The 12846-nt window shown below is 40.6% G+C and overlaps 1 protein-coding gene across 2 annotated transcripts in view; it reads left to right on the top strand.

Moving 5' to 3' along the window:
* SLCO5A1 (solute carrier organic anion transporter family member 5A1) overlaps positions 1 to 8116 on the top strand; it is a 155465-nt gene extending 147349 nt beyond the window's left edge. Inside the window, exon 9 of one of the 2 annotated variants that reach the window (XM_055431684.2) lies at positions 1905 to 8116. In XM_055431684.2, coding sequence (XP_055287659.2) covers positions 1905 to 2362 — 458 coding nt within the window. In that variant the 3' untranslated portion in view covers positions 2363 to 8116. The remainder of the gene's footprint in view (positions 1 to 1904) is intronic. The other variant, XM_055431682.2, reaches the window with a different exon arrangement.
* The last annotated feature ends 4730 nt before the right edge of the window (positions 8117 to 12846 follow it).

The following is a 12846-nucleotide window of genomic DNA, read 5'->3' on the forward strand; positions in this document are numbered from 1 at the left end:
TTCCCCAGAGTTTTGTACAGTAAGAAATCTTGAACCAAGAAACTGTTGTGGGCTTACAATCCTGGTGTTTCTGTCCCTTTTGTGACTTTGTAACATGAAAACGATGGGAATTAGTGCTTACTTTGTGTGTATGTGTGTCTGAAAATTTCAGTTCCTTATTTCTTTCTAGTAATTGTACTGGACTGGTAAAGAGTATGCTGATCAGATTTTCTGAGGAAAAGAAATAAAAAATTCTAAATGGAAAAAAAGATGTCCAAATTGATATATAGGGACTAAGCTTTACTTAGTGGCTCAGTGGTAAAGAATCCACCTGCTAATGCAGGAAACACGGGTTCGATCCCTGGGTCGGGAAGATCCCCTGGAGCAGGAAATGGCAACCCACTCCAGTATTCTTGCCTGGAAAATTCCGTGGACAGAGGAGCCTGGCGGGCTGCAGTCCATGGGGTTGCAAAGAGTCAAACCCGACAGCGACTAAACAGCAGCAAGATTTCTTATTAACAGAGAAGCTTGTTAGCGCTGTGTCAATGTGGTAAGTCACAGAGTTTATTTGGACTCGAAGAACATCCTTCTGACTTCTACAAACATTGCATCACCTGTGCTGTCTTGGGACGGTGACTGGGGAGCAGTGTGTGAAGTGCTCCATTACCTCGACTGACTTCAGTGTATTTTTATATGAGTTCCTCATTGTCAGGCGTATTGTTTTCTTTCTTAAGGGGCAGTCTGTTATTTTCTTCAGCTGTTATTTTCCTCAGTAATCAGTATCATCATCCACAGGACAAAAAAATTTTTTTTTAAATTCAAATTGCTTATTTCAATTTTGAAGGGTGAAACATTTTAAACATTTAAAAATCATCTGACCCTTGGCAACAGGAATCCTCTCTGGTATTCCTTTTTTGTCTTCTGTTGCGGTTGATGGCCCAGACCAAGAGTGAGGACTTGTCAGTGGGCATCATAGGCTTCTAGTGCTTTGAATTGAGTGGCTTATTTTTTTAAAAATTTCAGATTTTAATCTGACTTTTTTGAGGGGAAGGTGCCACGCCATGTGGCTTTCAAGATCTTAGTTCCTGGGCTAGGAACTGAACTCAGGGCCATGACAGTGAAAGCACAGAATCCTAACCACCGGACATGCAGGGAACTCCCCTCCCTAATTCCATTTTTATCAATGTAAATTTTTATGTCTAAAAATGTATTATTGCTCTTGTTTTAGCTTAATAAAATCTTTTTTAAAATTCTTTTATTTTTTTAGCTTTTTATTTTGGAGTTTAGTTGATTAACAATGTTGTGTTAGTTTCAGGTGTATAGGAAAGTAATTCAGTTATGAATACAGTCCATGGGATTGCTGTGAGTCGGACACGACTGATCGACTTCACTTTCACTTTTCACTTTCATACATTGGAGAAGGAAATGGCAACCCACTCCAGTGTTCTTGCCTGGAGAATCCCAGGGACGGGGGCGCCTGGTGGGCTGCCGTCTATGGGGTCACACAGAGTCAGACACGACTGAAGTGACTCAGCAGCAGCAGCAGCGTTCTTTTTAAAATTCTTTTCCAAGTTATGTTGTTATCTAATATTGACCAGACATAAAAATGTGTTCTTACTTTTTAGACATATTATGATATAATATGTCTAGTAAGTAATACTTATAAAATAAACATCATAAAATGTCTAAAAACCAAAGTACATTCTGACTGAGCTGTGACATGAAAGATTTAAAGTAGTAGTGAACATGTCTATAATAAGAATATTATGACAAGATGTGATGTATATTTACAAAAAAAAAGTAACAGAAAAACCACTCCTCTCAACTGATTTTAGAGTAAATGGGTATCCTGTTAATTTACAAATCTGTTTCCTCTTATAAGATGTGCTAACACTTTTTCTTTTTCTTTTCCCCTACCGCTCTAGCATACATTCCGACTCCAATTTACTTTGGAGCAGTTATTGACACCACCTGCATGCTCTGGCAACAGGAGTGTGGAGTGCAAGGCTCTTGCTGGGAGTACAATGTCACATCATTTCGTTTCGTCTATTTTGGTTTAGCAGCCGGCCTCAAATTTGTTGGCTTTATATTTATTTTTCTGGCCTGGTACTCCATTAAATACAAGGAGGAAGAACTGCAGAGGCAGAGGTGGAGGGAGTTCCCTCTGAGCACTGTGAGCGAGACGGTGGGCCCCCCCGACAGTGCCAGTAAAGCTGCCCGGACTAGATCCTGTCCCGCTTTCAGCACCCACGGAGAATTCCATGAAGAGACTGCTCTGCAAAAAGGGATCCAGTACACAGCACAGACCTATCCGGGGCCATTCCCAGAAGCAATAAGTTCCTCCCCAGACCTGGGGCTGGAAGAAAGCCCTGCGGCCATGTAGCCTTCCTCCTGAAGCTTGAAAATGGAAGACTTTGGTTTTGTTGGTTGAGTTGAATATGGCGACTTGAGAAACACCCGTGCCTTCTTTTCTTTCTTTTTTTAACCTCTACAGACACAATCCTCAAACCAACAAAACTCACTATACACAGCCACTGTTGATTGAGGGCTGGATACCTCAACAAGAAGGAGCCTTTCCTCCTTCTCTCGAAGGAGGAGTTTAGATAGATTTGTTACCATTTCTGAGATGTTAATTTGACGCTCATGCTCTGATATGGTAGAAGGCTGGGTGTGTGGTTAACAAAATCTTGGGAAGTTTAATGGCAGTGCATATCATTAGCATATACTACGAACAAGGGTGAGCTTGACCGTGACTTTGCATTTATAAATCAAGGTTTTTAGATATGAACAACTACTGTGAGTTCTGCTACAAAGCACAAATGAATTTGCCTCAACTATGCAATTTGATTGGAAAACATAAGTGCAGCATGTTACTTTTGCTTTCAGAGACTAAAGCAGATAGATTTTTTGAAAAGAGGAAGCTAAACTTTCCCTAAAGTACTGTTCATAGCTTTTTAAGCCATAGCAGAATTAAAAATCAGGTAGAACTTCTTAAATGCTTCACCAGAACCATAAGCATAACATGAAAAAGGGAACAGCTACTTTGTTTCATAAGACACATTCTCTTTTAGTCTGTCTGTCCCACTATAAAGGAAACTGCTGAGTCATGAACCTGAGAGCTTGAATATAAACTACAGGAGTCTTTCATAAGGGACTTTAACACTCGTGTGCTAAACAATATGGCTAGAAACTGTCATTTGAGATGCATAATAAGAAACTGATGGCTTTCTCATCCAAAGAAAATTGCTGCAGAAATTCTTTAGCTTTTAAGGGCCCATGTAGGGTTGTTGAGAATTGTAACCTTGATACTCAAAAGAGTTGGATAAAAGAAATCCCACAGAAGTAAGATTGAGTCTCACCTGATCATTTTAGTTATATACCTGGAAGTACTAGAAGGTCTGTAGTTTTCTTTTTTATGTGCAGAGAATTGCTGTGATTGTGAAAATGGAGTCATTTAATCAGGAAAGTTATACCTGTGACATGAAATTCATATTGAAGAAAGGAGATCTGTGAGCCAGATCTTGGTGATGATCCTAAGTAAAGGTTGAAAATTATTTAAAATAAACTGGCCTATCATACTGAATCCTACCTTATCAGAGTTAGAACCATTTTATACCTCCCTTTAGTTTCTTTCTATTGTAACTTTCCTGAAGCAATTTTGCGAGAGGATTTTTCTGTTCCTAAATGCACTTGGGGTTCAACAGCCACCATCCTTTTCGGTACCTCTCAGCATATCACTTTGATTTAGATCCACATGGAATGGTGTTGGTCAAATGGTTCTCTTGGTTGCAGGCAGGAAAGGTTCTCTATAGGGTGGAGTTGGCAGTTAGACTAAATAATGTCTACAGGGTGGAGTTGGCAGTCCTGGGTGACAAGGACTGCCTTAGCGCAGACTTGTTTGGCTAAAGTCATAAGAAGCACCATTGCCTGTAATTACATTGTGTCTATCAAACTTTGGTCAACTTGGTGTATTTTGAAGATCTTCAGAGAATACTGCTTTATGTCTTTGAGTCTACTCTGGGGCCTTTGTGATTCCCCCTCACCCTTTGTGGGCTATCTTTGATCCTTTAGAAGAGAAAGTTTCTTATTGAGTTGGAGCAAAACATAGGTAGATTGGGAAGAGATGTGGTTATCTTCTAAATTTTCCTTTGATAAGAAACTGCATGAGAGAATTTGGTAAGGTTGGCACTTCTTTTTTTTTGTAGCTAAGATTGTGTGTTTCAACACTTAAGAATTTCTCTCTTCCTGTTACCACATTTTGAAAAGGAGTGCTGCTCTTAGAAATCTATGATCAGAAATGATGGTATCAGAAATCAGGTATAAATAGAGATCCCTTCCTGTCTTTACCTTGAAAATTCATTTAGTTCAGCCATCACCGAGTGTCATTTCCTTATCAGAAGCCATTTTACACAACTACCATGTGCCAATCTATGGAATCCTTTGGGTTGATTAGGTCAACCCAAATTCAAAGAAATTGGCCTGAACTGTACACCACAATGTTAACCTTGTACTTCCTCAAATATCTGGGACTTAGAAGTAGCAGGTATGTCATTACCATGTTGTTGGTAAAAGTAAAATCAGCAGTAAAAATCATGGGAGACTGGTGTTTTGGAATATGTGCCAATTAAGAGTTGTCCCCAAAGTACTTTGGGTTCAGGTGGCATCATTGGAATATTAAGTAGTTAACTAAAGTGACTATTTGCTAAATGACACAATTTGATTGTATATACAAGGTCCTCATATGCTTGATAAATAAATTGGTCATGTTACTTTAGAGTCACCACTCCTAATATAAGTTTAATTGCCACTCTCCATGAGCTTAGGCTTCTAATTACTTTTTTTTTTTTTTTTGGAAAGGTCACCTTGTTCTTTTAAAAATGCTGTAGTTTAAAGTATTGTTTGGCCTTAATATGCAAATATAATATCCTTGAGTCTAGCCTATTAATTTAGAAACTCCAGGCGGTAGAGTGGGCAGTTGGCACACATTATTTTGGTTGTCTTCTTTAGCTTGACATCTTTATCCTTTATAGGTGGATTTAATTCTTGAAAACAGTCAAGAACAAGGGTGGGGAAAAGAAAGGAGCAGCAGAGAGGAAGTGAATGAGCAGTTGAGTGCTGGCTATTGGCAGAGCATTTTTTGTCAAGCACACAATATGTAGCATGCATTTTAATCCTCTTAATAACTTTGCAAGATAGCTGTTTTTTATTGTTCTTCTAAAACACAGGTCATGAACACTGAGGCTCATAGAGGTCAAGTGATTTGTTTAGGATGATGCATAGTGGCCAAGTCAGGGTTTGGATGCTCATTTCTTGTGCACTTCTCACACTACGTAATACTTACAGTCATTTTGGTTAACATAGGTAAGATGTGGCTATAAGATAGTGAGGTGAAGCATTTCATATTTTGATGTGTTACTATTTCTGAAGAGTAGAGAAGTTATTATTTCCTTGTGTAAAATAGAAAAAAATCTGTAGGAAACATCAAAATGGAATGTTTTGATTTTCAAGGTATATTTACATTTATGTAGCTAAGTTTTATATTCACAATTGTTTGCCCTAACTTACCTCAAGTATTTATTTATAGTTCCTATTTAATGTAGAACAAAACCAATTTTAGTGTTAACATTGCATCTCAGTAGTTTCTGAAATGAACGGTTATGAGGAAAGGTGGTTCAGAGTTTTGAATCTGAGTTTTGGGGATTTCAAGTATGTGTTCTTTTTGTCCCCTCCTCTTTCAGAATGTCAACATTTCTATTAGTTTTTTTTTTAAATGACTAGCTTTTAAGCTTCTTAATACAAGTTTAACATTAACATATACAAAGTGTTACTTTTTAAGTGAACAGATACAAAAATGTTATATATTATGAACCAAACCACCACCCAGTTGTTACTGATTGTTACCCTTAGTAGCTACAGGAACAAATGGGCGCATGCACCTGGAAATGTCAGCCACCAAAGCAGGGGCTTACCTGGAGGAGATAATGGTAGTCCTGCCTTTTCACCAACCACCAAGACAATTCTCCCTGAGCCTGCATTTCTGTCTGGCATTCTTTGGTGGACTCGGAGCCAAAAAGTTTCTTCTTGGAGCCTGTTTTGTATCAAATACAGGTGCAACGAAGAGAAGCTTCATAGTTTGCTTGGACCTGAAGCATTTGGAGATTCTCTAGTTGTGCTTCAGCAGGAACCTAGGGTGGTAGCCAAATATAGTATGATTTTGTGTGTACTTAAAGCATCCTAAATGACACAGAAATGTGGTAATAGCTACTGACATATAGGTGCGTGTGTGTGTGCTAAGTCACTTCAGTTGTGTCCGACTCTTTGTGACCCCCTGGACTGTAGCCCGCCAGGCTCTTCTGTCCATGGGATTTTCCAGGCAAGAATACTGGAGTGGGTTGCCATGCACTTCTCCAGGGGCTCTTCCTGACCCAGGGATCGAACTTGCATCTCTTCAGTCTCCTGCATTGGCAGGAGGTTTTTTTTTTTTTTTTTTTTTTTACCACTAGCGCCACCTGGGAAGCCCCATATAGGTGCATACTGAGTATTCTAAGTAGCAGGTAGATATCAAATACTGCATAATCCCAGGATTGTTTAGGATGTAGGCTTGCTCTTCCTGTTATACAGACGGGTAGAGAGCCTTTACACACATATAACTGCATTTCCTCTTTCACAGTTTGGAAGGGAGTGCCATGGCTGGCAAGGCGACATTTCTGGCCTTGTGCACTTTATCTTTTCTATCTTCTCTGCTTTCCTTACCTTCTAGTATGCTGCTGGCTGTGTCTTTCCCAGACTTCTTGCCACATTGGAATCAGATATGTGTATGTTTGAAGAGGTTATTTTAAGCACTTCATTTTTACTCAGCTCTAGGAAGGGTCATTCATGCTAAGTCGCTTCAGTCGTGACTGACTCTGTGCAGCCTTATGGACTGTAGCCTGCCAGGCTCCTCTGTTCATGGGATTCTCCAGGCAAGAATACTGGAGTGGGTTGCCATGCCCTCCTCCAGGGGTTGTTCCCAGCCCAGGGATCAAACTCACGTCTCTTACGTCTCCTCCATTGGCAGGCGAGTTCTTTACCACTAGCTCCAGCTGGGAAGCCAGCTATGATGTAAACCCTCTCTGGGTATTTGCTTTTGCAACATTAAAAAATAAATGCCTCGGTGCTAGAAGTATTTGATGATGCATGCTCACTACAAAAATGCACCACGGACTTGACAGTATTTCACTGATAAGGGGCTGCATGTGCTTTGCTTTTAGAAATCTGGAGAGCTTCTCAGAAAATAAACATTCATTGCTCTCATTACCACAGTTAATTCATGAATTTAGCGCTGCGAAAATGAAGACTGTAAGGAGGATTACTTTTTTTATGGAAAACTCAGTGCTTTTGATATTTATTTTAGCAAGAATAATCAGATGCTGAAAATAATTTCAGAGAGAGGGGAAAAATATTTCAGATAATCTTTTCTTATTTCTTCTCCCCCAAAACCTTACACACATGTAAGGTGTTTTTATAATATTGAGATTTTGAAGGTGTTGTCTTTTTCTGGTATTGTACTACATATTGAAATAGAAGGAGAAGGTATTATTGAAAACTGAAGTAATTGCAGGGACATATTAAACCAAAGGGGTGAACAAAAGAAGTTTAAAGTTTGTGTGTTGAAATGAAAGATAAGGATAATGGTAAGACTTTATAGTGGGCATTTTTCTTAAAATACATACCTCTACCCCAAATATTAATTTGGAAGCATAAGATAGGCAGGTCAGCCACCAATTCTTTAGTTAAAGGAAATGTGATACTGTGTCCAATAAACTGGTGTTAGGGCCCTATTGGTGTGTGTGTTCAGTGTGTGTATTTTTTTTGTATAGGGGTGTGCTTGTGATGAAAGGCTGTTTTGAGTTGTTGCATAAAGGAATTTGATTTTGTGATTTTTAAAATGAATATTTATTTGGAGACCTTTTAGGGTAATGTAAAAGATGTATACTTTCCTGTGTTTAGTGAAATCTATTGTCAATGTACTAAGAAACATTGGTTTACAACACCTTGAATACTTGATCATTGCAAATTCAGAAAAAAAGTTTCAAAAAAAAGAATAAAATGTGTGTTGGATTGAAATTTGTCTCTTAAGATTTTTGGGGTTTGAAGAGATGATGTAACGATGTCAATGTTTTCTCCCACTGTAAAGAAACAGGGGCCTTCCCTGGTGGTCTAGTGGCTGGGACTCCATGCTCTCAATGCGGGGACCCAAGTTCGATCCTTGATTGGGGAACTAGATCCTGTGTGCCACAACTAAGATCTGGTGCAGCCAAAAAAAAAAAAAAAAAGACACAGGGATTAGATGAGATTCAATGGGCTTCCACTTTCTCTGGAAAATGGCAGAAATGAACTCCTTACCTATCTGGTAACGAAGCCAAATGCAGAATGTGTGAACTATTAGGACTATAGTTTTTAGGAACCTGTGGTAGCATATTTTCTACTGAGTCCCTGAAGAGAGTAATTTTAAGCATTTCATCTTTTATCTATTTAAATTCAAACAAAATTTGGGGTTACAGAACTGTGTGTCTTGAATATGGTTGGTGTTAGTCAGGATAGGCTATGTTATGCTTAAATAACATGCCAATCCCCAAATCTCAGTGGCTTCATAGCACAAAATTAATTTCTCATTAATAAGACACATCTGTGTGGGTCTGTTCTAGAGTCCTACAGGGACCCAGCCTGACACAGGCTCCCTCATCTTGAAGTTGCACAATTTGGAAATTTCAGAGATGGTGTTGGTTGTAGAGACAAGGAAAGAAGCATAGAGAAAGGCAAAGGGGCTTTTCTCTGTCTCAAACTGGAAGTGACAGTCACATTGTATTAGTCTGAACTAGTGCTGTGTCCCTGCCTAACTGCTGGGATCCTGAAAGTGTTGGGGAGCAGATAGCAGGCGTCTGATGGATGTTATTCTTTGCCACAAAGTTGACCATGATAGGTTTAACGATATTTCCAAAGGAGTGCAACTCATGAGTCTGTTGTTATTTAGTTGCTAAGTTGTGTCCGACTGTTTTGTGACCCCAAGGTCTGTAGCCCGCCAGGCTCCTCTGTCCATGGTATTTTCTAGGCAAGAATACTGGAGTGGGTGGCCATTTACTTCTCCAGGGGATTTTTGAACCCAGCGGTCAAACCTAACCTCTCCTGCATTGCAGGTGAATTCTTTTCACGGAGCCACCTGGGAAGTAACTCATGAGTCTAAGAATTGATAAACCAAAGGAAAGTCTCAAGCATAAAACAGAATGATTTCCAAAGGAGTAAATATAAAAACTTGATCACCAAAGCAGTTAAAAGCTCCCTTTCCCTAGTCTCTACTGAATAACAAGCTAATCATTGCTCAGGGGGGCCAGGAGCTGGCCTGAGCCTAGAGGAAGGATTTGTGGTCAGACTCCAACCCCCATGGGGAAAAAGCACTAGATTTTGAGGCCTTATCTGAAGGGCAACAGCATTTTCTAAGTGTACTGGCATCTCATACCTTTGGGTGAGAGGCAGAAGGAGCTAAATGAGCCTTGGAAATAACAGCATGACTCATGGACTGAGATGCAAAGTGGCTATATTTAGAACCCAGCTCCGGAGCACTCAATAGGTGGAAAGCAGGACAATTGATTTCTATTTACCACTCCCTTGCACACCTAAACTAAGGTCGCAGTGGCCCAAGACACTTGGATAATTGGAGGGAGTCTGTGCTTCTGTACTGATTTCTGGGCAAAACTTTCTTTTCCTCTATGGCTTCGTGCATTTAACAAAGAAGCCGTTTATGCAAAGGCCAAATAGTAACCCCTACCCAAGTGTACCATCTTCTCTTCAATTATGTGAGTAATTTAAGCAAAAGGATTTTCCTTGAATCTCTTCTATAGCCCACACCTTCAAGGGAGAAGCAGAGCCATTCTGGATATTGCACCACTTGAAATAAACCCAGGAGGAAAAGTTTCCTTTTAAGGAATGAAGACAGCAGAAATGAAGGAATGAAGACAGCCCCAGACTTGGTAAAACCTTAGCATTTCCAGAGCAGTTAAAAAGCATCCAGTTCCTTTTGGTCTTTAAAAAAATTGCCCGCTGGGCAGAGATGGCCTCCGTAGCTTTGGTTTATGGGAGCCAAAAATACATTTTTAATTGCACAGAGTCATTGGGAAGCAAGGAGATCAATATTCGGGGCTCACTCTTGAACTTAAACATCAAAGTTTGATGCAATCCCTGCTCATAATACCAATATAAATCAGTAGAAAGCTAAACTGTTCTTTGGCCTGCTGGAATGGCTAAGATCCTAGGCACTGAAGAAAGAGCAAGCCTGCCATGGATCAAGTTGTTCTAGATGTTTTCTTAGAGAAATGGTAGAGCTGCTACTTTAGAAATCAATATAAAGGGCAGCTTTGCCAAGGATCCAGGCCCTGGGACCCAGCAGAGGTCTTTAGTTGCAATAGAGTGACATCTAATGGTCATTATGGGAAAACACAAGCTGTAATCTCAACCCTAAGGATTCCCTGGTTGGACTTGGGTGGCTCTGTTGTTCCGGTGTTGTGTCCAACTCTTCATGACCCCATGGACTGCAGCACGACAGCCTTCCCTGTCCTTTACTATCTCCCAGAGTTTACTCAAACTCATGTCCATTGAGTCGGTGATGCTATCTAACCATCTTCATCTTCTGCTTCCCCCTTCTCCTCCTGCCCTCAGTCCTTCCCAGCATCAGGGTCTTTTCCAATGAGTCAACTTTTTGCGTCAGTTGGTCAAAGTATTGGAGCTTTAGCTTCAGCATCAGTCCTTCCAATGAATATTCAGGGTTCATTTCCTTTAGTATTGACTGGTTTGATTTCCTTGTGGCCCAAGAGACTCTCAAGAGTCTTCTCCAGCACAGAATCTGCCTACAGTAGGAGACCTGGGTTTGATCCCTGAGTCAGGAAGTTCCCCTTCAGGGGGAAATGGCAACCTATTCCAGTATTCTTGCCTGGGAAATCCCATGGATACACTGAGGATTCTAAGGACACAAATGCTCTGCCTTACTGGAGAACAAAGACACCAGAAATCAAATTGCCAACATCTGCTGGATCATCAAAAAACCAAGAGAGTTTCAGAAAAACATCTGCTTTATTGACTATGCCAAAGCCTTTGACTGTGGATCACAACAAACTGTGGGAAATTCTTCAAGAGATGGGAATACCAGACCACCTGATCTGCCTCCCGATAAATCTATATGGAGGTCAAGAAGCAACAGTTAGAACTGGACATGGAAGAACAGACGGGTTGTAAATCAGGATAGACATACATCAAGGCTGTATATTGTCACCCTGCTTATTTGACTTTATGCAGAGTACATCATGAGAAATGCTGGGCTGGATGAAGCACAAGCTGGAATCAAGATTGCTGGGAGAAATATCAATAACCTCAGATATGCAGATAACACTACCCTTATGGCAGAAAGCAAAGAACTGAAGAGCCTCTTGATGAAATTGAAAGAGGAGAGTGAAAAAGTTGGCTTAAAACTCAAAATTCAGAAAATTAAGATCATGGCATCTGGTCCCAATACTTCATGGCAAATAGATGGGGAAACAGTGGAAATAGAGACAGACTTTATTTTTTGGGGCTCCAAAATCACTGAAGATGGTGACTGTAGCCACAAAATTAAAAGATGCTTGTTCCTTGGAAGAAAAGTGATGACCAACCTAGATAGCATATTAAAAAGCAGAGACATTACTTTGCCAACAAAAGTCTGTCTAGTCAAAGCTATGATTTTTCCAGTAGTCATGTATAGATGTGAGAGTTGGACTATAAATCTGAGCGCCAAAGAATTGATGCTTTTGAACTGTGATGTTGGAGTAGACTCTTGAGAGTCCCTTGGGCTGCAAGGAGATCAATTAAATCAATCCTAAAGGAAATCAATCCTGACTATTCATTGGAAGGACTGATGTTGAAGCTGAAACTCCAATACTTTGGCCACCTGATGTGAAGAACTGACTCATTGGAAAAGACCCTGGTGCTGGGAAAGATTGAAGGCAGGAGTAGGAGTGGACAACAGAGAAGAGATGGTTGGATGGCATCATGGACTCTATGGACATGAGTTTGAGTAAACTCTGGGAGTTGGTGAAGGACAGGGAGGCCTGGCGTACTGCAATCCATGGGGTTACAAAGAGTTGGACATGACTGAGGGACTGAACGGACTGGAGAACAGTTTGAGCAAATTCCGGGAGATAGTGAAGGACAGAGAGGCCTGGCATGTTGCAGTTCACGGGGTCATGAAAGAGTCGGACACATCTTAGAACCTAAACAACAGCAACAACAACAGAGCTACCTAAGTTTAACCCAGGAACCGGAAGGGCCAAGATGTTGTGGAACTGTCCCAGGAAATTAGCAGTCTTTCTTGGGCATGTTTTGAAAAAGCAGCCTGTCTGCTAAGTGTCTGCCATCCTTGACTCAAACCTGTTTTATAGTCAAAGAAGCTGTGTTAGAGTGCTTATGTGACTTTTCCAAGCTCATGCAGAAAGTAAAAACTAGAGTTTGTGGTGAAGTTAGTCTTCTCTAATTTCATGTCTGGCATTCTTTCCTCTACTGACCGGCTGGGATCCCCACTGTGGCCTCTCTTTTCACTGATTCGGTGTGTGTGTGTTGAAGTGGGGAAAGTGGACAGGGCTGGGCCTCACCTCTGCTAAAAGTCTTCCTCTTCTAAATCCGTGGGGAGCACACAGATGGCCATCAGCACACCCCTTCTGGGCATCAGCTTTATCACAGAACACAGGAGACCGGCCTGCCAGCAAATCTCCAGGGACCTTTGAGGATCTGAATAGTTTCCCTCAAGCCCTTTACGCAGAGTAGCTACTTAAACAGAAGTAGAAATAGTTATTGAACCACAGTGGA

The sequence above is a fragment of the Moschus berezovskii genome, chromosome 16 (genome assembly GCF_049115385.1).
Source record: "Moschus berezovskii isolate FMDL1 chromosome 16, NW_MosBer_1.0, whole genome shotgun sequence".
Taxonomy (NCBI): Eukaryota; Metazoa; Chordata; class Mammalia; order Artiodactyla; family Moschidae; genus Moschus; species Moschus berezovskii.